The following is a 26,168-nucleotide window of genomic DNA, read 5'->3' on the forward strand; positions in this document are numbered from 1 at the left end:
GAGCCATGAACTTGAGGGTATGTAAAACTAAAAAAAGGAGAAGCCGTGCACTAGGAATGCTATCTCGTGTATCTGTGAAATTTTGATGAAATTGGGCCCAGAAATTGCTCTATCGCAATGGAGCACAGGCATCATTTTTCAAAATGGCGATGGACTACAGGACTACTTTTAGGGGTGATCGTGTGTGGATGGTATTTTCTTCCAAAGGTGATCGGATTACCCCAGAAATTGAACAGAAAATGAAAGATGATGAAATAAGCTTTACTTTAATGGGTGTCTCAAACACCTTGGAGAGTCGTGAGTATTTTTTAATAATTTTGGGAAGTGCGCGTAATTATCACAGGTCCGTAGATCGGTGGTCTGCAACCATTAATAAAAGCAACAGCGCCCCCATATATCAGGAAATCGGAGATTGACTTATTAACAAATTAATCCCAATTATTTTTTTTTAAATTTCCTTACAGATTGGAGAAATTGATTATTACGCAAACATACTTTTAGTGCAAAATTAATTTCACGGAAAGGTGTTTTTCAAGTGTTGGGGGAGGGGGGGGGGCTATTCATTTTCATCAGTCAACCATGAGTCAACTGTTTTCAGATCTCCGCTTTTGTACCTTGGAGATATATTTCAGTCCATCAGTATCGGTCAATGTACCTAATAAATAATTAGTCAGTTCGGTTTTTGATTATCACACCAGCTGAAAATTAAAAAAATTAAATACAAATTGGTGTAATTTTTTGCCAATATATTTTGGTCAAGATATTGAACGACAGACTGAAATGACATTTTCAGGCTGCGGCCGGCTCGCGGCATTTTTCTAAGCACTGTCTGTTTTTACACTCGATCACGCTCCTGTTCAAGAAATGTTCACGAGCTTCAGAATATGTGGAAGTTCACTCCCCGGCCCCAGGGTGTCGAGCAATACGCGCTCACCGCTACCTGCTCTCTCACCCTGGTATTGGACATTTGCATATGTGCAAGATTTTTGAACACGTATGCAAATGAGGAACCGTCTGGTGCCTGGATATGCGTTACACATTAGCGTTTGTTTTTGTATGCGGTGTCTGGGGTAAAAACAGAGTCAACTCGTAGCAGCGCGAGCACGGCGTGAGTTACGAAAACACGATTTTTGAAATCAAACTGTTACGATCTTATCGAGACAACATGCAGTATCATATTTCCTATTAATATGAGCAAATTGGAAAGGAAATTAGTATTTTCGAGAAGGCGTGGACGAATGATCGCGAAAACACGTACTGAAGATATAACTGAAGGACTCGTGCCAGTCTAACAAAGGTCGTCCCACGTGTACACGTAAACAAACTTTACAAAACACAAGGCCGCTCTGCACACTGCACCATTTGTGTAGTCGACCGTGCATGGGCGCCGGCGTAGCACTAGCCTAATCACCTACAGACGCCATGAGACGATTAAGTACCGCCAAAAATCATTGAAAATTAACCGTGCATAAAATACGCCTGGATTGTGGATTGTGAGGCAAATTGGTTAGGCTCGAAATACGATCCTCGCAATCGAGTAGTTTTTGGGGTCGGGAGTGAAGATTGTCTTTGCAAGATTGACGTTGACTGCGCCATGTCTTCAGCGCAAGACGGCTTGGACACCACCCTGGTTGCTTGGGACTACGTGGCCATCGCTACGTACTTCGTCTTGGTGCTGTGTGTCGGATTGTTCGTAAGTCAACATTTCGATTAAGGCATTGATTTTTGTCCTTACAAATACAAGAGATGTAGTGGCAGCCCCACAAATGTGGCCAATTTACTGGCCTAGCCTACCTCCGTAAATGAAGGCCACGCACCCGAACATGTAGCCCTGTCACGCCCCAACTATCGCATCGGTCCCAACTATAGTTGGGACTGTCCCAACTATAGTGCGGCAGTTGGGTCGGCCCAACTATAGTTAGGACTGGAGTTGCGCTGGATGCTTCATGCTTGATAGATCTTGTTGGATTACTTGATGTTCCGCGGCGCTGGCACCGTGTATTCGTCGTGCATGCATGCCGCAAGGCTGGCCGGTCACGTGGTACTGCCTAGTTGGATGAGTTGTCCAGCTGCTGCTGGGTTTTATTGTCCAGCAACATTTTGCAAAATTCAAAGATTGCCATGGCCGGCCAACTATAGATGGGCCCCACCCATAGCTAATGTCAAAGGTCCCAAGTAAAGTCGGACAGTATGTAACAGAGCTGTAGGGAATGTTTTATAGTCGTACATCAATGTAAACTATAGTTGGGACCGCCAAATAAAAATATTGCGGTGGCCCAACTACAGATGGTCCCCACCCATAGATAATTTCATTGGTCCCAAGTAAAGTCAGATGTGTATTAGAGTTGTAGGGAATGTTTTATAATCGTACAACAATGTACACTATAGTTGGGACCGCAAAATAAAAAGATTGGAGTGGCCCAACTATAGATTCGCCCCATCAATAACTAATTTCAGTGGTCCCCAGTAAAGGCAGACATGTATCAGAGCTGTAGGGAACGTTTTACAGTTGTACATCAATGTCAACTATAGTTGGGACACCGCAAAATAAAAAGATCGGAGTGGTCCAACTATAGATGGGCCAGCCCAACAGTGGAACTTACAGTTGGGACCGTCCCAACTATAGTTGGGACAGGCCCAACTATAGTTGGGCCAGCCCAACTGTGGAACTACAGTTGGGACAGGCCCAACTATAGTTGGGACAGGCCCAACTATAGTTGGGACCGATGCGACAGTTGGGGCGTGACAGCCCCACTGTGTGGCCGTCGGTATGCTGCGCTGAACCTTAGGTTCAGCGCCGCATACCGACGGCCACACTAGTGAGTAGTGGGGCTACCGAACATGTAGCCCCATAAATGTGGCCAATTTACTGGACTACCTCCGTAAATAAAGGCCACACTTCCACCGTGTACAAAAACATGTCGAACTTTGTCAAATTTTGATTTTCACATTTAGGCTTAGTTTGTAGTTTAGTTTTGCTTTAGAAGCATACTCGCCCTCTTAATAATAATACTAGGCTCATCAGGGCAAGATTACCATATGCGAAGTTCACTAATTTTCCTCTGTATTGACTAACAAGCCCCCAGATTGCAATTTCATGTCATCAAAGTCAATTTGAGCTGTGAGAAAATACAAGCATTTTCTTAGAAAACACTTAGAATTTTTCAGTCCACTCTCATAGGGTTTGTACACAGAGTGTTGAGTGAACTTCGTATATGGAAATCTTTCCCTAATCAGAAAGTGCTGCCTTTTTCAGATGTCTAATTTTCGTGAAATTTCAAGTTGAAATTTTGATACGCAAATTACGTGTGCAAACGAATCTGGAAATTTCACAAAAACCAGACATCTGATCGCCAGACCATGTCCGAATGTTAAAAAGGCGATAAGTTGGGTCCAAGTTACTAGGACTAGCACTGGCTAGGGTCGTAGGCATTAGCCAGTCCCGATGAAGGCAAATCAAGTAGTTCTCCTTTGGGAAAGAATTCCATACACGGCCGCCACTCATATTCCTTAATACTAATATGACCTGAAAAGTACCAAAAGTTGTAAATCTGATGAAGAAACACTATTTTAGGAGTGCAAAAATTCTTTGATGTAACTGTTTTTTGTCATGGCCCATAGACTTTGTACAGGAGGTCTGAGTGGAGGCCGTGTATGGAATTCTTTTTCCCCAAAAATGGTAAAAAGAATACAAATGAGAAAGAAAGTTACCCCGGGTAGATCAACATTCATGACATTCCCTAAGAATAAGATCGCTTAAATTGTTGACAACAACCGGTAATTATAATGTGAAAAAAAAAAATCAAAAATATTCTGATAAACAATACTGGTCACATAATTATGTCCACCGAGCAGTGCCATCAAACTTTTGGCTGATTGATTGAGCACGTGTGTGACATCACGGTCGTCAATCGAAGAAAAACAAGTCACGCTTTTCAACGACTGTTTCATGTATTGATACGTGCCCTGCGCCGAATGACAGTATGGGCTTTTAATACATCCACGAAACGTACCCGTTCTAAACAAATAACGGAAGTTAACCACTTGAAATCCATCTCAAACATCGTAGGCCTAACTAATCAAGTGACGAAAGAAAATGCCATCGTTAGTAGGTTTAAGAATAAAAAAAACCCCACTGACATGACTGAGCATGTTTCAATACACGAAACAGTTGTTGATAAAGCTCAGTCATGTCAGTTGGTTTTTTCATTCCGAACATTTTTGATTTTTTTTCTCAAATTTCCGGTTGTTGGGAACAATTTAAGCGGTCTTACTCAGAGGGAATGTCATGAATCTGTTGATCTATCCAGGGTAACTGTCTTTCTCATTTGTATTCTCTTTAGGCCAAAAAAAAAAAGTCGGCAAAATGAAAAAGTTTTGTTTACAATGTAAGATGATGTCTCAAAACCGCCAAACTCACTGGTTTGACTGGAACGCTGCTGCTGCACAATTTCAACGTATTTTTAGATGGGGTTACGATCGAGTATAAGCTTTATGTGGCCTCTCTGGACTCCCCTAAATTTTGCACTAAATTTAGTCAGGCACCATTTGCAGTCATTCGCCGACATTTGAAGAAAAAAAAAGTAAAAAAAAGAAGAAAAAAAAAGCCGCGTCGCCGCACCACTTTTGGGGCAAGCTCCATACCAGAAACTGGAGACTTTTTATTTTTGGCCTGACGACTTCTGTTTTTTGGGTTGGGCCTTATGTCCTCTGGTATTTCAGTTTTCAAAACATGTGGAATTAATGTCTCTATTCGGTGGAGCGCTAATATGGAGTGTACCTTAGTTCCGGCGGTCCACTCAGTAGAGCTAGTCATTGTGAATGTTCTGAATGTGAGCAATGACGCATATCGAACTGTCTAGACAGGTTGTCTGTAAATAGAAATAATTTGTATCCCATATCTGAATTGTACAAGGGCGGATCCAGAGAGGATACTGCCGGGGGTTGGGGGTGGGATGGAGAGCATTTTGGTCACTGACGGCCAGTAGTGTGGGGGAAGGGGGCAGGGTGGGCACCAGCATGTTATGAGGGGCCACCAACGCTGAACCCAACAACAACTTTTCCCCTAAATTTCCAGGCAACCGCAAGTCCTGCAAATTTGAAGGGGGGGGGGACCTCTTTTGACGCTGGTTGGCACTTTGTTTCCTTATCATTTTATTCACATTTCATCCAACCAGGGAAGTCAAAAGTAGTCATCTGGATTCCTCTTCGTTTTAGTTCCTGAAAGTTTTTTTTTTTTTAAAGACACTTCCTTTGGACTTTGCAAGCCGGAAATTTCAAATATTTGGGGGGGGGGGGCCTGAGGGGGGACCTGAGAGAGGAACTGGCAATTATTAACCTTAACAGAACTCGACCAATCAAACTCCAAGGGAATGTTTTGTTGGAATACATCAGGATGGGTACAGTACCCCTAAACATTGCCTTTTGCAATGGGTTGGCACACCTCCAGAATCGAAGTCAGAAATACGTGCGTGCAGTTTCCCATATGGTGGTGGAATTTGCCAGGATGGGTGTGGTTCCTAGTAAATCACGCTAGGGAGTTAGGGTTAAAGTCTTGAACTAGGTCACATGTTCATATTACTTGTTGGACAATGTGGTATTTGGACATTATTATACAGTTGGGAAAGATTTCCATACGAAGTTCACTCAACACCCTGTGTACAAACCCTATGAGATTGGACTGAACAATTCTAAGTGTTTTCTAAGAAAATGCTTGTATTTTCTCACTGCTCAAATTGACTTTGATGACATGAAATTGCTATCTGGGGGCTTGTTAGTCAATACAGAGGAAAATTAGTGAACTTTGTATATGGAAATCTTTCCTACAGTTGTATTAAATCAAGGAGAGTGATTTTTTGTTCTCCAGAACATTTCTGTTTCTGCCTACACAGTCTTTCACAGGGGAATCTGATTTCTTCAAATGATGGCACCTTTTAAAATTATTTTATTTGGAGTTTCAGTTAAGATTAAGAGTCAGGCTAAGATTGATTTTGATTTATTCAGTCAATGATTAAAACACAAACACAGGAATTTGTAACGTTGGGACTTGCATAAAAATGACTCACTTTAAAATACCATACAATTAAAACAGTAACCACAAAAGATTAGTATGTAAAAATATGTACATACAATTACATGTACATTACTCTGCATGTATGCATACACATTTGATAATTATAATTTTATGATTCCTGGACAGACGGATATGTATGCATTTTATGCTCCATTGCACTCCTTACACATAATTAGTACTCAAGTGGCATATTGGGCTTTTTCTGCCGGTTGGTGTCTCATGTTTAACATCAGTTCACTTGCAGATCGATGTGAAAAGCTAAGGCCAAAAAAAAATAGCCTCCGGTTTCTGGTATGCGCGGGCGTCGCCGTAGCCATGCGCGTCGGCAAAATGAAATAGTTTTTTTTTTCCAATCAAAGATGATGTCTCAAAACCGCCAAACTCACTGCTTTGACTGGAATCCTGCTGTTGCACAACTTTAACGTGTTTTTCGATAAGGTTATGATCGAGAATAAGCTTTATGTGGCCTCTCTGGACTCCCACATATTTGCACTAAGTTTAGTCGGGCACCATTTGCAGTCATCAGCCGACATTTGAAGCAAAAAAAAGCCGCGTCGCCGCACCACTTTTTTGAGCAAGCTCCATACCAGAAACCGGAGACTTTTTTTTTTTGGCCTAAGCCTAAATTTTGCTAGGACGCTTACGAACCCACTGGCCCATTGCCATAGACTCTGGCCGACTCACCTTGAACGAGAGAGTACCATGCAATTACGAACACAGAATATTCTTCCCCAAATAAAATACCAGACAAACAGATACAGAGACGCGTACCTTATTTTAGAATACTTGTCAATAGTATTTTAACTTAAGATCAATCCCTGAGAACTTTTAACTGATGTATTTAAACTGTTTTTTTTTACTGATTTATTCATTTATATATCAGTTTTTAAAATCATAATAAAGTGAATTTATTGTTGATTTGCTGATAAAACAGAATTTGGCATATGGAAAACTTTAGTATAAGTTTGATTGACGAATCAATTTTATCACGTAAATCATGTTTTACTAATCTTTTTTAATGTAATTTAAGGAGTCCAATTTCTTAATCTTTTAAACGTAATTCAGGGAGTTCATTCATTAATCAAATATCAAGTCAATGTTCAAGTTCTTATTTGGTAACATAATCGAATATTGTCATTGAAATTATTAATATTTTTTTTTTATGGAATATTGACCAATCATACTCTATTCTTCAGTGCAATCTCGATGATTGTAATATTACTAAATATACTGATCTTTTAATGTCAATCGTATTTCAAACATCACTTTTCAAGGTGTTTTTTTTTTTACAATTTAAATGGGGACCGTATCTTATTGCATGTTTGTGTAAATTTCGTAATAATTGATTTTTTTTGTTTCTAATGGTTTAACATTGTATTGTCATCTTAATTCGGCACATGCTGCCACGATGATTTTTAATAAACCAGTCTTTCTATCTACGTATCATTCAAAAGTGAATAACTTAGTATTGCTATTGTAAAATAGGAATTTAGAAAAGGAATCTTGTTCGGGATGGAACCGAAAATAGAATGGGGAACGCAACTTTAAAACTGGAAAAATTTGAGCTTAAGGCAAAAAAAAAATACTTGGTCTCCGGTCAGTGTGCGTGTCGATTTTAATCGTGCGCGTCAACCTTTTTTTTTTCTCCAAATTAACACGGAAGCTACAACAGCGCCCTCTATTGCCGCGCCTCCTCAAATTTTTGTACCAAGGAGCACTAAGGAATGGGGAAATTGCACCAAGGCAAATGATAAAGGGCACCAAGGCAAATTATGGAGGACACAAATGTATAATGAGGACACAAAAAAGCAAAATAGTACCCACCTTGTCTGTACAATACAAGCTTGAAAAAAAAAAAAAAAAATTTGGGCCTAATATCACAAATTTTAATTTATTGCTACCGGTAAATCCTCTTTTCTTGCAGTCGTTATGTCGCTCCAACCGTGGAACAGTCAGTGGTTATTTCTTGGCCGGACGATACATGATTTGGTTGCCGGTAAGTAGGACATTGACATTCAGGTAAAAAAAAAGGTACGAAAATCATGTATCAATGTTTTTATTCAAGGTACCGGGTAGATGACAGTTTGTGTTTCAGATATTCAGTGGTAGGGCCTATACAGGGTGTTTCAATAAAATGGAAACCCAACTTTGAAGAACCAGTATGGACAGACTAAATCTTTACTGGCTATAAAACTGTTATCATCTGAAAGCGTAATCGCTATGCTTTTCAATGATACCTTGTTTACATTTCCAGGGTCACGCATCAGTGAGCGCCACTAATTTTAATGCAAAATTGCAGTTGGGTCATTTTCATGTCAAACACAATAGGCACGGTGTGCATAAGAATACGTATTCAAGAAGAAGACAGAGTGCAGAAAAAGAAACCAAAAAAACAAGTCGGGTTGATTTCAAAACTGGATTTTATTGTTTGTCATGAATTTTTCGTTTTGACCAAGCCACGTTCAAAACAATGTGCCGTTTTCCCGAGGATTAACATTTAAGCCATTTCACAGACATTTCCGTAACAATAGGCACACCGTGCCCAGTTTTTTTTTTTTTTTTATGAAAGTGAACCAACTGCATTTTTGCATCCCAGTTTTCAAGACAATGATGCTCAGTGATGCATGACTCAGAAAATCTAACCACGGTATCATTGAAAAGCATAGAGATGATGCTTTCAGATGATACCAGTTTTATAGCCAGTAAACTTATCGTCTGTCCATACTCATGCTTTGAAGCTGGGTTTCCTTTTTTTTTGAAACACCCTGTATAGGTTGCTTCAGGTACATTTTAAATTGAAAAATCCTGAACTTTTAATACTTACAATGTATTTATGCAATGTAGAGAGTTCCTATCAATTTTTTATTCAATATCACAGCTCTGGAGTTTTTTTTTTATAAAGGCCCAGTGGTCATTGAATTCTGCAAACTACATCCAATCATTGTGGAGAACATTGCATGCGTCTCATCACTTTTGTTGGCATGACTGTGAGCTGATGGGAAATTCTGATGAAATCAGATAACCGTTATTCGGTTTGAAAAAAAATTAGGATAACCGGATTTTGACAATCTCCGATTTCTCCCGCCACTATTCGATTATCAACTGAACATAGCATTATTTTGAATCAAACATTAAAAAAATCTGAACTCTTGATGTCTTGATCAGATGATGAAACACGTCCACACTGTTAATATTTATTGTAAAGGTTGCTAACAACATTCGTGCTCAGTACATGTAAAAGTTGCTAACAACATTCGTGCTCAGTACACATTATGTACAATGTGGACCTTCCATTGAAAAAACCCCCAAACAGAACGTACAACATGTAATTTGTACTAAACAAACTGCCGGTATGTTGTCTGTAGAGTTGGGAATTCATTCATAGTTTATGAATTATGAATAATTCGATTTTCTCGGGTTGACTTGCATGCTATAGGAAACACTGCTTTTGTTTGCAATCATATTCATCATGCTATCAGGAAAGCGGATCTAGAAACACAACAGCTGCATGTACACAATGATAGAAAAAGGAAAAAAAGAATTCAATTTCAATCGAAATTTTCCTGGCAAGTAGTTAATCCGGCTTGCATTTAAACACATAAGCCCAGGTTTTGCTATTTTTAACATTTTTATTTTTAACCTTTGGTTCATTCATCGCTAAAGGGAATGTACATCATTGGCTTTTGCTGCAATTATCAGAAATGAACTATTTGAGGGGTTAATATATAATAGGTCAAATATTGTTACACTGACATGTTTGAAGTTTTGTGTTCGGGAATGCTGGAAAGATAAAAAAAGACAAAAATATTCAAGTACTCTGGTTCCCTGACTCCACTGAAGATGAAATGGATCAATTTATAGATGCCAGAAATTGTAAGGTAAAGGAACCAGTCTAGCTGGCCTGCACCCCTTTATGAACATGTATCCAATAGCAAACAAAATGTGGCCTGAAAAAAAAATTGGTAAATTTGGAGCAGTAGTTGAAAAATAGTTGGGTTTTTCCAACGGTGGTCAGCCGACCACTGCTGGAAATGTAAACAAAAATACCATTTTCTGGAAAATGACTTCACACCAGGTGACATAATTTTACAGGATGCTTTAGACTGTCATTTACCAACATCCAAGTAAGGTATTTCATAAAAACTTGGAAATTTTATTTTTCGATGTTTGCAAATGAAGAACTCTCAGATGCCCAAAACGCCTGATGTCTTGTTCTAAATCCACATTTGAATTTCAAAGTATGATAAAGTTGCACAGAAACACCTGTAAAAACTACCACAGGAGACATACACGTACTTGATATAATTATCATCCACGTGTGACTGAGTTTAGTACAGAATTTGTTCATGGAGGACAAAAAAACACCTAGCTTTTAGCATTGAAGTGAGGTGTCAAAATGATTCATGACGTTTTTTTAGTACCACAAGAAACAGCTTTTAATAAAATACCCCAAGAATGGAAAGTTCGGTTGAATTGTACCTCATTCTCCTAGTGGGAAGTCAATATTCAATGTAATGTGACCTTGAAAGGGTCACCTATATTGACCTCTGTAATTCACATGAGTAGGTCTACGTACTTTGCGTGAAATTCTACCATATTTCGCAGTGGTCTGTGATATTACTTAAAAATGTTTTTCCACAACCACATCTGGTGTTAGTTTAAAGGGAATATACATCATTTGCTTTTGCTGTAATTTTCAGAAATGGATGGAATTGGGGGGTTGGAAATATATAGCAAATATAGTTACACTGACTTATTTGAGGTTTTGGGTTCGAAAATGCTATATAAACCAAGAAAAACGATCATTTTCCTGTAGTCTGGTTCCCTGACTCCATATAAGAAGAAACAGAGCAGTTTACATACATTGGGGAATTGTAAGGTCAGGGAACCAGTCTAGCTGGCTCGTACCCGTTCATAGGTTTGTAATCGATTGCAAACAAGTGCGATGGTCAATTGGGGCCAGTATTTGAAAAAAAGCCAGTTGTTTCCAACGCTGATCGGCCGATCAGCGTTGGAAATTGATACAAAAATACCACTTTTCTTGAAAATGACAGTATACCAGGTCCCATGATTTTACAGGATGCTTTACACTGTCATTCACTCACATTCGAGCAAGGTATTTCAAAATAATTTGGTAGTTTTTTTTTCTTTTGATGTTTGCAAATGTTGTATTTTCCCTTTAAACAGGCATGCAACTTTTCCTTGGATCAGCTGATTTCCTCTTTTGTTACTTCCCATGTGTGCCATTGAAAATAGAAAAACACTGTACAAAGTCTGGGAAAAATTTGAATTTCCTCTTTTTTTGTGATTTCCCAGTTGCATGCCTGTTTAAAAGGTCAATAGCCGGGCATCCTCATAATGGGGCCGAAATTAATCCAAGTGCGGACACATACATGTAGTAACCAAAATGGAAAGTAACTTTTTACAAAATTATGTTTTTAGTCCAAAGTGAAACACATAGCTAGCTTGGACAAGATCCCTCGTTCTATACCTCATAGTCTTCTCAGTGCACTTTACAACCCTTCCAAGTTTTTCAAAACCACTTTTGCCCACAGAAAAGCATAGAGTTAGCATTCACACTTACAATTCCTTCGAGGTCATCTTTTGTGGACTATGGATAACACTTCAAATCCCAGCACAAAAAAGTACTTATGTGTGCATGGTTAAGCAGCAGCAGGACAAACAATGAGCAGGCAGATATGGTGAAACTGCAGGGTTTTAAAGGGTTTTTACATATTGCTCTGAATATTGACTTCCCTCAAGGACGATTAGCAAAATTGGCCCATATTTATGAACATCTTCATCCCTTAAAAATTCGTTAAAGAGCCATTTTCCCTTGAAATTACAGTTAACTACATTTTCACGGACTTTTCAACCGATTAAGCCAGATTAGGGGTCCTTGAAAACACCCTTAAGAAAATCCTTAATGTTTACCCATGGAGATAGACCCATTAGGTCAATTACCGTTAGGCCAAAAAAAATAAGTCTCCGGTTTCTGGTATGGAGCTTGTCCAAAAAGTGGTGCGGCGACGCGGGTTTTTTTTTTTTTTTACCTGACTTTTTTGCTTCAAATGTCGGCTGATGACTGCAAATGGTGCCCGACTAAACTTAGTGCAAATATATGGGAGTCCAGAGAGGCCACATAAAGCTTATTCTCGATCATAACCCCATCTAAAAACACGTTAAAATTGTGCAGCAGCAGGATTCCAGTCAAACCAGTGAGTTTGGCAGTTTTGAGACATCATCTTTCATTGAAAAAAAAAACTTTTTCATTTTGCCGACGCGCATGGCTACGGCGACGCGCGCGCATACCAGAAACCGGAGGCTTTTTTTTTTTGGCCTTATGTATAACCAATGATAATCCTCAGTGGTCAGGGTCATTAAAAAAACGTGAAAGTACCCTTACAGGATTAGCCTTATATAAGCCCATGTAAATGTCTGTGAAACATCTCTTAAAGATTCTTTTCACAGAGAAATGGACTTTTAATGAAAATTTAAGGGATCAGATGTTCATAGTATCTCCCACTCAAGGATACTCCCTCCTCTTTGGCTGCTCCTCTTGCCACCTCCCCCACCCACCCCTCATCTTGGTCCCCCAAGAAACTAACAAGTTTGGCCTATACAATCTACATATGCAATCTACATGTACCTCTTTCTTTGAAGGTTGGTGCGTCTCTGTTTGCGAGTAACATTGGCAGCGAGCACTTCATTGGTCTTGCTGGCTCAGGAGCTGCTGCTGGTATCGGAGTTGGTGCTTTTGAACTGAACGTAAGTCAGCCTAAACAAAAACAGCCTCAAATACACACATGCCAAAATCTGCTTACTGTTAGCCAAAAATCCCTGCTTATTATAGCAGAAAATTCTGTGTTTATGGTTAGCGTATTTCACGGTTTAGCAGGGAATTTTGGCTTCTGCGCATGCGTGCATCCCATGATGCTGTGTGTTGACAGGGTTAGCACAAAGTTTTTCTGCTAGCGCGGTTAGCACAAAATGCTGATCGTAGGGCGGAAGTATATACTTAGCAGAAGCTTGAAATTGGGCCCTGACCAGCTTAGCTTGTTTAGTAGCTTGTTTGGGGGTAATCAGGGCCCAATTTAATGGCACTGCTTAACAGTTAGCAGAAAAGTTGTGCTTACTAAAGCAGAAAAATGTGCTTACACTGTTTCACGGCATGGATGTGCTAACGGTCGCGCGCATAGAGATTTCTATTTTGTCACTAAGTTAAAGGGAACATCATTTGCTTTTGCTGTAATTTTCAGAAATGGATGGAATTAGGGGGTTGGAAATATATAGCAAATATAGTTACACTGACTTTTTTGAGGTTTTGGGTTCGAAAATGCTACAAAAACCAAGAAAAACAATCATTTTCCTGTAGTCTGGTTCCCTGACTTCATATAAGAAGAAACAGAGCAGTTTACATACATTGGGGAATTGTAAGGTCAGGGAACCAGTCTAGCTGGCTTGTACCCGTTCATAGGTGTGTAATCGATTGCAAACAAGTGTGATGGTCAATTGGGGCCAGTATTTGAAAAAAAGCCAGTTTTTTTCCAATGCTGGTCGGCCGATTAGCTTTGGAAATTGATACAAAAATACCACTTTTCTTGAAAATGACAGTATACCAGGTGCCATGATTTTACAGGATGCTTTACACTGTCATTCACTAACAGTCCAGCAAGGTATTTCAAAATGATTTGGTAGTTTCATTTTTTGATGTTTGCAAATGTTGTATTTTCCCTTTAAGCAAATGTTTCTTCTGAGGTAAGCGAGCCTTTGGCTGTGCTTACCACTTACGATCTCCATGAAATAGATGGAGGCCCTTTTAGGGTTAATTCATTTGTGAATGAGCGTAGCTCTGCAGATGTTAACTTGTCATGAGAAATGGGCCACCTGTGGTGAATTAAGAAAGTGTTCTTCTTTTGTTATACCCATCCATCATTGATAATATTTTTAATTTTTGTTTATTTTGGTGATGGGCAGGCATGTCTGCTCATTCAGCTGCTGGGATGGGTGTTTCTGCCGGTTTTCATTGCCAGTGGGGTGAGTTGTTTTTCTTGAATTATGCACACAAAAATAAGTTCACAGAAATTTTAAACACAACCACCATTTTAAAGTTCTGTCCACGGACCACACAAAAGGTGTGCATTCTTTCAGCAAACCGAAAACAATTCACACACATCCCTATGTGATTCGTTTTCGTTTTCGTGAAAGAACACTTTTTGTGATCCGTGGACAGAACTTTAAAACGGTGGTTGTGTTTAAAAGTGCGTAACTTGCAAAGTACATCAGTGATTTGAATGATTCTTGCACTAAAAGAAAGCTCATGAATTGAGCTTTCATATCCTAGATTTTGAAAGTGCTACATGGAGAACTCCACTAAAACAATGGTCCCGACATTTGAGTTTTTTTTTTTTTTACTCACCCTGTAGTACAGATGCTACTGAGTTATGTAGGCCGCAAAGCATAAAAACAGCACCCAAAAGCAGGGAAAAATTGCCAGTCTGTTTGTACATGTAATTTGTCATCAACAAATCTTCCCCTTTTTTCGGGGTCTTATACATGTAGGTTTACACCTTACCGGAGTATATGCGGAAACGTTATGGTGGGCAGAGGATTCGTGTCTACCTCGCTATGCTGTCGCTCGTCCTATACATCTTCACCAAGATCTCGGTAAGTTTCAAGTCCCACTTGCTTTTCAGAGTGTGAACAAATATCGGGAAAAATTTAAACTGTTTCCAAAATGGCAGTTGGAACGTATTGTTTCGTGACTGTTTAATATGCGTTCATATTTTACACAAATAGCAGTCTAAAGCTGTGATGTCTGCATCCAAGTTGTATGAAATATGTGAGGTGTTTTGGGAAAATGAGACAAAGCTGGACAGAGGTCGAAATGAGGGTTTGTGGGTATTAGGAAACAATAAAATTCTTCTGACAATTATGCTGTATGATGCACTTTAATCGGACATTCCATTGACAAGTTAAGGCTTTTTTAAACTTTACATTTATCGACATGTCGAAAAAATATAATGCTGAGAAAAAAGCCTTTTTAGTTTCGAGTTTTGTGGTCACGAAAATGAAAGATGCCAATTGATTTTCCTTAAAAGGACTTTTAATCCACGATATTTGTACTATTTTTTTAAAATAATGTGTAAAAGACATATTTCAAAGATTACAAATATCAACAAATCCGAAAATTGAAAAAACCACGCCCAGTTTTTTTTTTGTTGCATTTTTTGTCACAACAGTCTGTGCCCATAAGCCTGTGGACCAATATGTGGATTAGGTTTTCAGTTCCTGCCTGAATGTGTGGGCTTTTCCGAGAATATCATTCTGGTGGTTTTCCTCCCACCACTACGACTGTAATTTCCGCCCACATCTTCTACCAAGGGACTCACTGCAAATAATTCCTGTCCATCCTGTTCTGGTTGTAGGGCTGTCAGATGTTGTCGAAATAAATATATAAAAAAAAAAACTCAATCAAATACAATAATTTCCTGATCAGACTCTTTCTGGTAATGAAACCAAGGATTCCTCAAAAGTACTGTAGGCACTGTAGCTCGCAAGCTTGAAGAAACCTGTAGAGAGAAGACGATAAGAAGAAATTACAGTTTTAGAGGTGGGAGGAAAAGCCCAGAGGAATATTCTGAGGAAAACCCACGGAATCAGGCAGGGACTGAAAACCCAATCCACATATTGGCCCGGGTGGGATTCGAACCCGGGTCACAGCGGTTGAAGGTGTGGAAAGTACTGCTAAGTGGAGTGCTGTGGCCTCGTGGTTAAGGGTACTGATTCGTGGTCTGTGGGTAAAGCTGCAGGTCGTGGGTTCGAGTCCTGGCGGGGTCATGGTGCGTGTGCCCTTGGGCAAGGCACTTTGTCACTCATTGCTTCTCTCCACCCAGGAGTAAATGGGTACCTATGAGGGCAGTGATGGTTATTGTGATTGAATTAGCTTCCTTGCGCCTAACAGGCAGCATCGAGCTGTATACTCCCCAGGGAGCTGAGATGGTATATGGAATGTTTAATTGGCCCAGTGATTAGGGGTAATAATAATGTAAAGCGCTTTGATCTTAGTTAAAAGCGCTATATAAGAACCTGCTATTATTATTATTATTAAGCCAACCTGAGCCAACCTGACTCGATTTCTTTTTCATTCTCGACAGGTCAACCTGTTTTCCGGAGCCTTATTCCTCCAGCAAGCTCTAAACTGGAACATCTACCTAGCCGTTGGCCTGCTGCTTGCCCTGACGGCAATCTGTACCGTCACCGGCGGGCTGGCTGCAGTCATCTACACCGACACGCTGCAGTTCTTTATCATGCTGATCGGGGCCTTCATGTTGATGATCATGAGTGAGTCCAAGTATTGTGATGATAAACCCTCCTTTTTTTCAGCTTTAATTTCTTCTTCTGCCAGTGAGTACATCCCTCCATAGTGGAGTGTTGTCGTGCAGGATCTGGCTTTGACTCCAGAAGCCGTGTGTGCATTGGACTGATTTGGTAAAACTTACAGTGACCTTTTGTCAACTTTACGGACACTGTTGTCAAATTATAACCGAATTAGGTCCAGTGTGGACAGCATGTATACTTCCCAAACTATCAAGTGTTGACTGTTGATTGTAAGTTTTACGGTCCGCAGCGTTAAGTTTTACAGGCCGGGGGAAGAATTACATTGTTAGTTTTACATCACTGAAAAGTCTGGTGCGGACTACCACTGCTTACTGCTATATAAAACTAGCATTAAGATCATATTTCTTCCGTTTGGGTCACCTATATTGACCTCTGTAATTCACACATGTAGGCGTACACATAGTGTACGTGAGATTCTACGGTATTTCTGCTGTTTTGCGATATTAAGTTTACGCAACCAATGACTTTCCGCGGGCTGAAAGGAACTCCGATGCCAATGCGGCTTTGGTCCCAATAAAGCTTGAGGGGTATCACTGCAACACAGACTTTTTAACTAATACCTCGGACCAAGACCTGTTATAAATAATATTTATACTGTCTCACACTATCCGCTCCGTTCACAAGTACCCCCTCACCGGCACAGAAAGTACAGTTGCGGGTGACCAAACGACACCATCTTGCCTGACTGCAATATTTTGCCGCGAAGCGCGGCCACTGCGTACACATGTACATTGTTCAAATCCCCTGGTGTACGTGCGTCACACACAAGGAACGGTGCGCGGGTCAACCAGCGAAATGTATGTGTCCCGCCAATGGGACGTCGTTGCAAGGTAAAAGGGCGCCCTCTTTTGTTGGCGCACGGAGCCCATTAATACACCCTTTGCAGATATTTTTGCTCAGTTTTGTTTTGTTTGGGTTATTTGTTGTTTGTTTTTTTCTTGCGGCACGCATGAATTCAAGGTTTTGTCAAGATCGGCGGTTACGGAGCTCTCAAGGAGCAATACATGCAAGCCATCCCCAACGAGACGCTGTACTCCAACACGTCGTGTGGCATCCCACGCGAAGACTCTTGGCAGATGCTGCGAGATCCGATTAACTCGGACATGCCTTGGCCCGGATTCCTATTTGGGCAAACAGCGGCGTCCATTTGGTACTGGTGTGCTGACCAGGTATTTTTTTTTTCTTTTTTGCTTAATTTTTTTTGGTGGAGGAAGTCTCCAACTATTTTCACTATGAATGAACATTCATAAATACTTGAGACAGTTTACGCATTCCTATTGGTCGAGAGCCCGTCACGTGGCCGGTCTTAAACGGATGATAAAGACATGGCTAGCTGGTCTTAAACGCTTTTCCAGTGTCACATGAAATTTGGACTCCTATGAAATCCGGTGCCTTTTAACGTTTCATTGGTTGAACGTTCAAATTTCTCCCGTATGCATGCGCAATGTACTACCAGTGAATCAGTATTTCATGGTCCGAAATTCACACTTCACCAGCCCAGCTGCGTTTTGCGCGACATCGCACAGTACGCGCGACGCGCACGCCAATTTCCCTATAAGGTAAGGAGTTGTGGAGGGGCATTCCATATTATAGTGAGAGGGGTGTTTCGTAAAACATGATGCAAAATTGTTGAACAAAATGGTTGGCAACGTCTAGTATTTGACTTTTTTTTTTTTTTTGGACCGAAAAGGTATTTATGAATGGGAATAAATGTGTGTTCGGTCGGTATTAAACACTCTGTTTAAGACCGGTTTGAGTCTGGATGGGCGATAATTACCCTCGGCTTCGCCTCGGGTAATTATCGCCCATCCAGACTCAAACCAGTCTTAAACAGAGTGTTATAATACCTCCCAAACACACATTTATTCTCTTAATACAATCTGGAAAATGTGTAACAGGAATAGTTGGTTCCATTCTCTGAAGTTTTGGGGGTCAATTAATCTGAAAGGTAATTATACAACAATTGTTTTTGCTGTAATTTTCAGAAATGGAAGGATTTGGGGGTTAGGCCAAAAAAAAAAGTCTGGTTTCTGGTATAGCTTGCCCCAAAAGTGGTGCAGTGACGCGGCTTTTTTTTTTTTTTTACCTGTCTTTTTTGCTTTAAATGTCGGCTGATGACTGCAAATGGTGCCTGACTAAACTTAGTGCAAATATATGGGAGTCCGGAGAGGCCACATAAAGCTTATTCTCGATCATAACCCCATCTAAAAACACGTTAAAATTGTGCAGCAGCAGGATTCCAGTCAAACCAGTGAGTTTGGCGGTTTTGAGACATCATCTTTTATTAAAAAAAACACTTTTTCATTTTGCCGACGCGCATGGCTACGGCGACGCGCGCGCATACCAGAAACCGGAGACTTTTTTTTTTTGGCCTTAGTATTTTATAGCAAATTTTGTTGCACCGACCAGTTTAAGGTTTTGTGTTCGTAGATGATGGAAAAACCAAGAGAAACAAATGTTGTTCTTGTAGTCTGATTCCCTGATCCTACTTCAGACGAAACGGAGTGATTTATAAACGTCGGGGAATTGTCAGGTCAGGGAACCAGACTAGTTGGCTTGCAACTGTTCAGGGATGTGTAACGATTGCAAACAAAATGTGAACTAACTAAATTTGATATGGGGGCAGACTGCTGTTTCTAATAATATTGGGAAAAAATCAGGTTATTTTGGTTTCCTGTCTTTCCCCATGTAGATGATGGTTCAGAGAGCGTTGTCAGCTAAGAGTCTGTCCCATGCTCAAGGCGGATGTCTCTTGGCTGGATACATCAAGTTTCTGCCGCTCTTCCTCATGGTTCTGCCTGGAATGATCAGCCGTGTGCTCTTCACCGGTAATTTTCGTGGTCTTGCCTAATAGATGGATCCAGTGTTGAAGTTGAATCCACAAGTCCATCACAAGTCCAATCGCAAGTCCATCACAAGTTTATCACAAGTCCAATCACAAGACCATCACAGGTCCATCAAAAGTCCATCACAAGTCCAATCACAAGTCCATCACAAGTCCAGTTACAACCATCACAAGTCCATCACAACTCCATCACAAGTCCAGTCACATTCCACTCACAAGTCCAATTCTGCCAAATTCCCCAGAATTACTCGAAATACACTATAAACACTTAAAATAACATGCAGATGTTGTAGTATTACCTTATTTAAGGTTCAAATTACATTATAAACAATCTACACTTGCATAAAGATGTTATGAAATTGCGTAAATTTCAGGCAAAACGCGGTTGCGTCACGATGAAATCGACAGTATTAAACCAACTGGCTGCGTTTCCTTTTAATTTTCTCTGGCAGATGAAGTCGCGTGTGCATCCGAGGAGACTTGCATGGCCGTCTGTGGCAGCACAACTGGATGCACCAACATCGCTTACCCCAAACTGGTCCTTGGAGTCTTACCAGTAGGTAGGGAATCATTCCATTTGACGATGCAAAAGTCGAATCCCAGCATCCCAGGGTTCAAAATATTAAGTCGCCGTTTTGCAAAACTGTTATGCTGACTGGATTTTCTCCTTGTCCATTTTGAACTTGGCTTTTTGCCAAGGTCTTGACTAACACCTTGGCTCCTTGCCAGGACCTTGGCTCCTAGCCAAGACCTTGGTTTCTTGCCAAGACCTTGGTTGCTTGCCAAGACCTTGGCTCCTAGCCAAGACCTTGGCTCCTAACCAAGACCTTGGCTCCTAGCCAAGACCTTGGCTCCTTGCCAAGACCTTGGTTCCTAGCCAAGACCTTGGTTCCTAGCCAAGACCTTGGTTCCTAGCCAAGACCTTGGCTCCTAGCCAAGACCTTGGCTCCTAGCCAAGACCTTGGCTCCTAGCCAAGACCGTGGCTCCTAGCCAAGACCGTGGCTCCTAGCCAAGACCTTGGCTCCTAGCCAAGACCTTGGTTTCTTGCCAAGACCTTGGCTCCTAGCCAAGACCTTGGTTCCTAGCCAAGACATTGGCTCCTAGCCTAGACCTTGGCTCCTAGCCAAGACCTTGGTTCCTAGCCAAGACCTTGGTTCCTAGCCAAGACCTTGGTTCCTAGCCAAGACCTTGGTTCCTTGCCAAGACCTTGGTTCCTTGCCAATTAGGCCTCTGTTCCTTGCCAAGACCTTGGCTCATCTCCAAGAAGTACCAGTGGAGCATGTCTTTCACCTGAGTGCATGTCTTATCCCAGATTGTTGGAAGTAAACTGTGTCCGTTACTTCGTTCTTGAAACCCTTAGGTCTTCGCGGCGTCATGTTAGCAGTCATGTTAGCCGCTCTGATGAGCGACCTAACCTCTATCTTTAACAGCACCAGCACCCTCTTCACCATCGACATCTGGAAATATTTCCGAGCCAAGTTCAGCAAGAAAGTGCCCAGTGTGAGAGAGCTCATGATCGTTGGAAGGTATAGGCAATGGAACCCAATTCCCGGGTCGGTTGGTTATGCAAACCGTTGTGCCACTTCTGCTGTGCTGTCGTCTGTGTGATGCACAGCTTGACAATGGCGCTGTGCAAAAGCTGTCGGTGTGCGACGCAAGCTTGAGAATGTGAAGTCTTTCGTCAAATGACACATGATCCAAAAGTTATCGGATGGTAACACATCGGCCATAGTGTTCATTGAAAATGGGTCCCCAATATTTGCTTGAGATCATGCAAATAATTCTAACATGAGATCAGTTTTTCCACACGGAGTAGTAAGTCTTGTATTTTTTGAATCAGAGGGTCACATGGCCCAAGTATGCCAACAAGTTGTCAGTGCTCAGACAAAAGGATTTGTTTAACCATGGCATTAGCCTATGAAATTTCATTGGTTGAGAACTGGTCACATGACAGTTTGTGAAGTCGTGTATGGCCACCGATTGCGAGGCTGTTCTTTACTCGTGAACCAGCCCAATAGTCCTGAAGACTTTAAAAAAAAATCAACTCTACTTTTTGTTGGAGAAAAGGTTTAGTTGGGTCTTAAGGAAGCGAATATACCCTAGGATGTACGCGTTTTAATATAAACTTGCCAAAAAAAAATGACTTAAAGCAGTGCATTTCGGAATTAAAATACACACAGATGTTGAAACAAACAAAAAAATCCTATCACTTCCAAAATAACTCATTCATTTGTCCTCCTGCTTATATCTAATAGACTGAAAAAAAATATGCAAATTCAACTCCATGGTATAACAAAAGAAAAACTACCTGTTGTAGCAAATGGGTTTTGTAGTTTCGGTTACAGCTTACCATCCGGTTGACAACACGGCATGGACCACATTACGCAAATTGTCTCAATTCTCGTGCCCACGTTTGTCACATGACATTATCAAATCTTTCCTTGTGAAACTTAGCACAGGAGGTAATGTTACATTTTTGGAAAAAAATGATAATAATCGGTCAAGGTTTGTTCTTGTTTGTCTCAGGCTAGTGGTGGTGGTCATGATCGGCATCAGCATCTTGTGGATCCCAGTCATTCAGCAGATGCAAGGAGGCCAACTCTTCATCTATATCCAGGAGATTTCTTCCTTCTTAGCCCCGCCCATAGCTGCCGTGTACCTGATAGCGCTGCTGTGGCCCCGCGGCAATGAGAAGGTGACCTCATTGCAGTTGTATTTCATTGTACTTATAACCAGGGGGCCAATTTCATAGATCTGCTTAAGCACAAAATTTGCTTAAGCACAAAAACGTCTTGCTTAATAAAATCAGGTTACCTGCCAAAACTCCATGCGATTGTTATGCTAAGTAAACAACAGCTAAATACCAGTCACAAGCAATGTACATCACATGGAGTTTTGGCCGGTAACCTAATTTTACTAAGCAATGTTTTTTCGTGCTTAAGCAAATTTTCTGCTTAAGCAGCTCTATGAAATTGGGCCCTGTTCTATGCCAAAACTTTACTTGAAGCATCTCATTTTACTTTAGGCTTGTAATGGTAGCAGTCCGAGAGAAACGATATGGTCAGCTTCTCAGTTCTAGACAGACAGTTTCAATTGGTCAGTCTAAGTTGAACAATCTCAGCCAAACTTTTTAAAGGCAGCTTAAAGTGACCATCCCAGAGTCCTCGACCCTGTGATAAAGTAGGCCGGGAAAGTCCAACTTTACTGGACTGAGATGCTTCATCAGGAAAAGAAGCCCTGCCACAAGACCAAAAGAAGTCTTTTGAGAGACATTTTTACACAATCTTGGAAAGTACGGATGTCTTAAATGTCTTTTTATCCTATCTTTTCGGTGATACCTTATCACAGAAACACAGATGGTCACTTTAAGCTTCCGTAGGCAGAGAATGTACATGTATCATTCCATTGCCAATGAAGAGCACCCTCAGGTTCTTGGTTCTTGGTTCTTGGTTGGTTCTTCTCCTAAATACTCCACGTGGGAGTTTATACAGGAGGCCAGAAACACCGGGGCAAACCCCTTCTCTTAGCGATAAGTGTTTACTGGGTTCTTTTACGTGCATTTATACAACACACGGGACCTATGGCTTAACGTCCCATCCAAAGGACGAAGCAATAATGGTTAAGTGCCTTGCTTAAGAGCACAAGTGTCCGCTGGCGGGCTCGAACCCACGTCACTGTTGCCTCTGAAACACCAGAACGTGAGTCCGGTGTTCTTAACCGCTAGGCCATCACACTCCACTCAGGGTCCAGCTAAAAGAAATAACTTGATGCCAATCTTATGACCAGTAATTCTTTGTATTTCAGGGTTGTTTCTGGGGCCTTGTTGTCGGCTTGGTCGTCGGAGTGATCCGCATGATCCTGGATTTCACCTACCGAGCTCCGCCCTGCTGGGGCGTGGACAACAGGCCGGCCATTACGGCCAAAGTGCACTACATGTACTTTGCCATGATACTGTTCTGGATCACGGTCATTGTGGACGTGGTGGTCAGTCTGCTTACAAAGGCCCCTGAAAAAGATATGGTACTTAGCAATTTGCTCGTTTTGTTTAGGGATGGAGCATCCTATTTGCCCTTAGCCTCCCTCGAGAAAATCGAATACTCTATGAATAACCTGTTGGGTGAGTTTTACTACCACTCTCGAAGCTGTCCAAGTATTCCCATCTTTTCCTTTTGCTTTTCCGATTTTTGCCTCCAATTCAAAATGTTTGTCTGCCATTTCCACTCATAAGACATAAGAAAACTTTCTTAATCTCCAGATGAAGAAATTACAATGCTCGCAAAGCTTATAAAAAAGGGAAGAACACTGAATACAAAATACATTAGTTAAGATTTACAAATACCAGATAAAAAGATGGCACGTGAAGGACAAGCCTGTACCTGTCACCCACTGTCTAGCCATCAAAACGAAATTCATCTTTTAAAATGGCGTTGAAGAATTTAATTCCCATTGGGACAAAAGAGTGAAGGTGGCGATTGGTGCGAGCACACGGCAGTCTCATTCTTCCACTTCTAGGAATGTGACCTGCAAGCTCAGCGCGCAGTGGGTGGCTTTCGCGTCCAAAATCTGACCAAACAGACCAGTCACTCGCTCCCGGTACAGAGAGTCCACCGACTGCAAGCACAACCCATCGTCCTCTCAACTTTCCTCACTAGCCGATCAATCATACCCCTCCCATTTCCTCTCCCGTTGACAGTTGATCCGTACAACTTGGTGGTCCCGCTTCAACAAAGAGAAACGTTTCGATGACTTTGAGGATGATAAAGAAGAAATTGAACTGGACGATGACGTGCGAGTGATCACCCAGGAAGGTAAAACTGTCAGCTGACGGAAAAGCTTGTTTTCTTGGCCATACAAACCTTGTTTAAATCATTCTTAGTATTTCATTGTAACCATATGTCATTAACTGTGCTGCTGCCTGAACAGTCACATACAGTCAAATATTACATCCACTTCCCCTGTTAAGCGTTTATACACAGGCTAGTCACCAACAGTCACATCACATTTGTAGTGAGCACTGTGACTAGTCAAATTCCATCATTATGAAAGAAGACGAGTACCCAACAGCTGTAACAGTGGATCCGGGGGGGGGGGGGGGGGGGGGGGGACACGGGGGCCAGGGCCCACCCAAAAATGAACCCAATTTTGTTTTATAGTTTAGTGACGTCGCAACAAATGCAGCCATTGCGTACACCACCCACAAAACTCAACAAAAGCAATACATTTACAGCCTCTCCCCTTGCTTTTCATATTGAATTAGGGGCAGAACATTTCTAGACCCACTTTTTCGGGAACGACAATTTGTTTTCCCCCCTTCCCCCCCAAAAAATTGTGTTCTGGATTCAGCCTCGAACAGCTGGCTAATCAATCACCTCCAGTCAAAGCATAGATGTATCAAGTACGTAACATAAACACTCACAGCTAGTCAATGGTGCTCTTTATTGACACAGTGGTCCTAACTTATAAAGATGGTCACGTCATTGATTTTGACTGAGTTTGTAAGCTACATTTTGGAGGATTGGGGAAAGTAGAGCCCTAGCACAGGAAATGCCTAGGGACATCAGAAAATATATTTTCAAAATTCCTCTCTGCAGGACAACCAGAGGCACACAAGTCGGTGGTGCGTCGCGGCTACGATTGGTTTTGCGGCTATGATGACACGTTCGCAGGTAAGGCTAAGACTGTGGCTTAGGCTGTGACATTTACACGTTTAAACCTTAGTTGCTCTATCCATGCTCGTCCACATTGTTCGATTTTTCTCTCCTTACAAAATTATCTATGCGTTTGTTGATTTAAACGGAAAAAGCTACGTCTTTATTCAGGACGTTTTCAACCCCTTAGTAAATACACTTTTACTTTGGTTTGCTTTTTGCACCCATTACGCACAAAAAGGTACGCCTGAATTATAGTTGGGCCAAAAATAATTCAAATTTGGTAAAGTTAATATTGCATAAGTTAAATTTGGTTGATCTTTTTGTTCACTGTCTCATATTAAGTGAACAACTTTTTTATTGTAAGAAGAAAAAAAGCGACTGAAAACCAAATCTATTTTTCAGTGCACTGCATCTGTGAAAAGTGCGTAGAAATTTCACTAAACGTTTATTATTATTAGTATCATTAATCGTTTCTGGTAATGAAACCAAGGATTCCTTAAAAGCACGCTAGGCACTGTAGCTCGCAAGCCTGAAGAAACCTGTAGAGAGAAGACAATGAGAAGAAATTACAGTTTTAGAGGTGGGAGGAAAAGCCCAGAAGAATATTTTGGGGAAAACCCACGGAATCAGGCAGGGACTGAAAACCCAATCCAGATATTGGCCCAGGCGGGATTCGAACCCGGGTCACAGCAGTGGAAGGCGAGGAAAGTACCGCTACGCCAACCTGACTTATCAACTCGAATATGGATTCCTATTCCTAGGTAAGGCCAAGGCTCGTCAGCACCAGGTTCATCTCAAGGAGGTCTCGGCCCTCAAGCAGGACCCTCGAGCCAAGATCTTCCTCAACATCAACTTGGTTCTGATCCTTCTAGTCGCCTCGACGCTCTACATAATCTTCAGCATCCCTGGGTTACTGTAGCAAGACTAGTGAAGGTAATGGACGCTACTTGCAAACATTCAAAAACATGAAACTTTTTGAAAATATCTCGAAATATCCTACTTAGTCCTAAGTAAATAATAAGATCAAGCAGGCTGTGAAATCGTTGCAGGTGGTGTGCTATCATTTTTGAGCAAAGAGAAGTTATCGACATTTCCTTGCGACAGTGAGGACCAAACCATCAGGCTTTTAACAGTGACCTGTGCTTTGCGTCGAGAAAAATAAAGATGCATTTTCACAGCTAGGCAAAAAAAAAAAAA

General features: G+C 41.2%; 1 protein-coding gene across 1 annotated transcript; it reads left to right on the forward strand.

Annotated features, from left to right (window-relative positions):
• The first annotated feature begins 1,317 nt into the window (after positions 1-1,317).
• LOC119724672 (sodium/glucose cotransporter 5-like) lies at positions 1,318-26,168 on the forward strand. The gene is made up of 15 exons (XM_038195830.1): positions 1,318-1,693; positions 7,998-8,069; positions 12,737-12,841; positions 14,051-14,110; positions 14,636-14,740; positions 16,231-16,417; positions 17,435-17,643; positions 19,167-19,302; positions 19,772-19,879; positions 20,681-20,846; positions 21,847-22,015; positions 23,125-23,340; positions 24,014-24,128; positions 24,912-24,986; positions 25,733-26,168. Exons 1-15 carry the CDS (start codon positions 1,595-1,597, stop codon positions 25,888-25,890), a joined length of 1,980 nt encoding a protein of 659 aa, XP_038051758.1. The 5' UTR covers positions 1,318-1,594; the 3' UTR covers positions 25,891-26,168.

The sequence above is a fragment of the Patiria miniata genome, unplaced genomic scaffold (assembly GCF_015706575.1).
Source record: "Patiria miniata isolate m_02_andy unplaced genomic scaffold, ASM1570657v1 HiC_scaffold_18, whole genome shotgun sequence".
Taxonomy (NCBI): Eukaryota; Metazoa; Echinodermata; class Asteroidea; order Valvatida; family Asterinidae; genus Patiria; species Patiria miniata.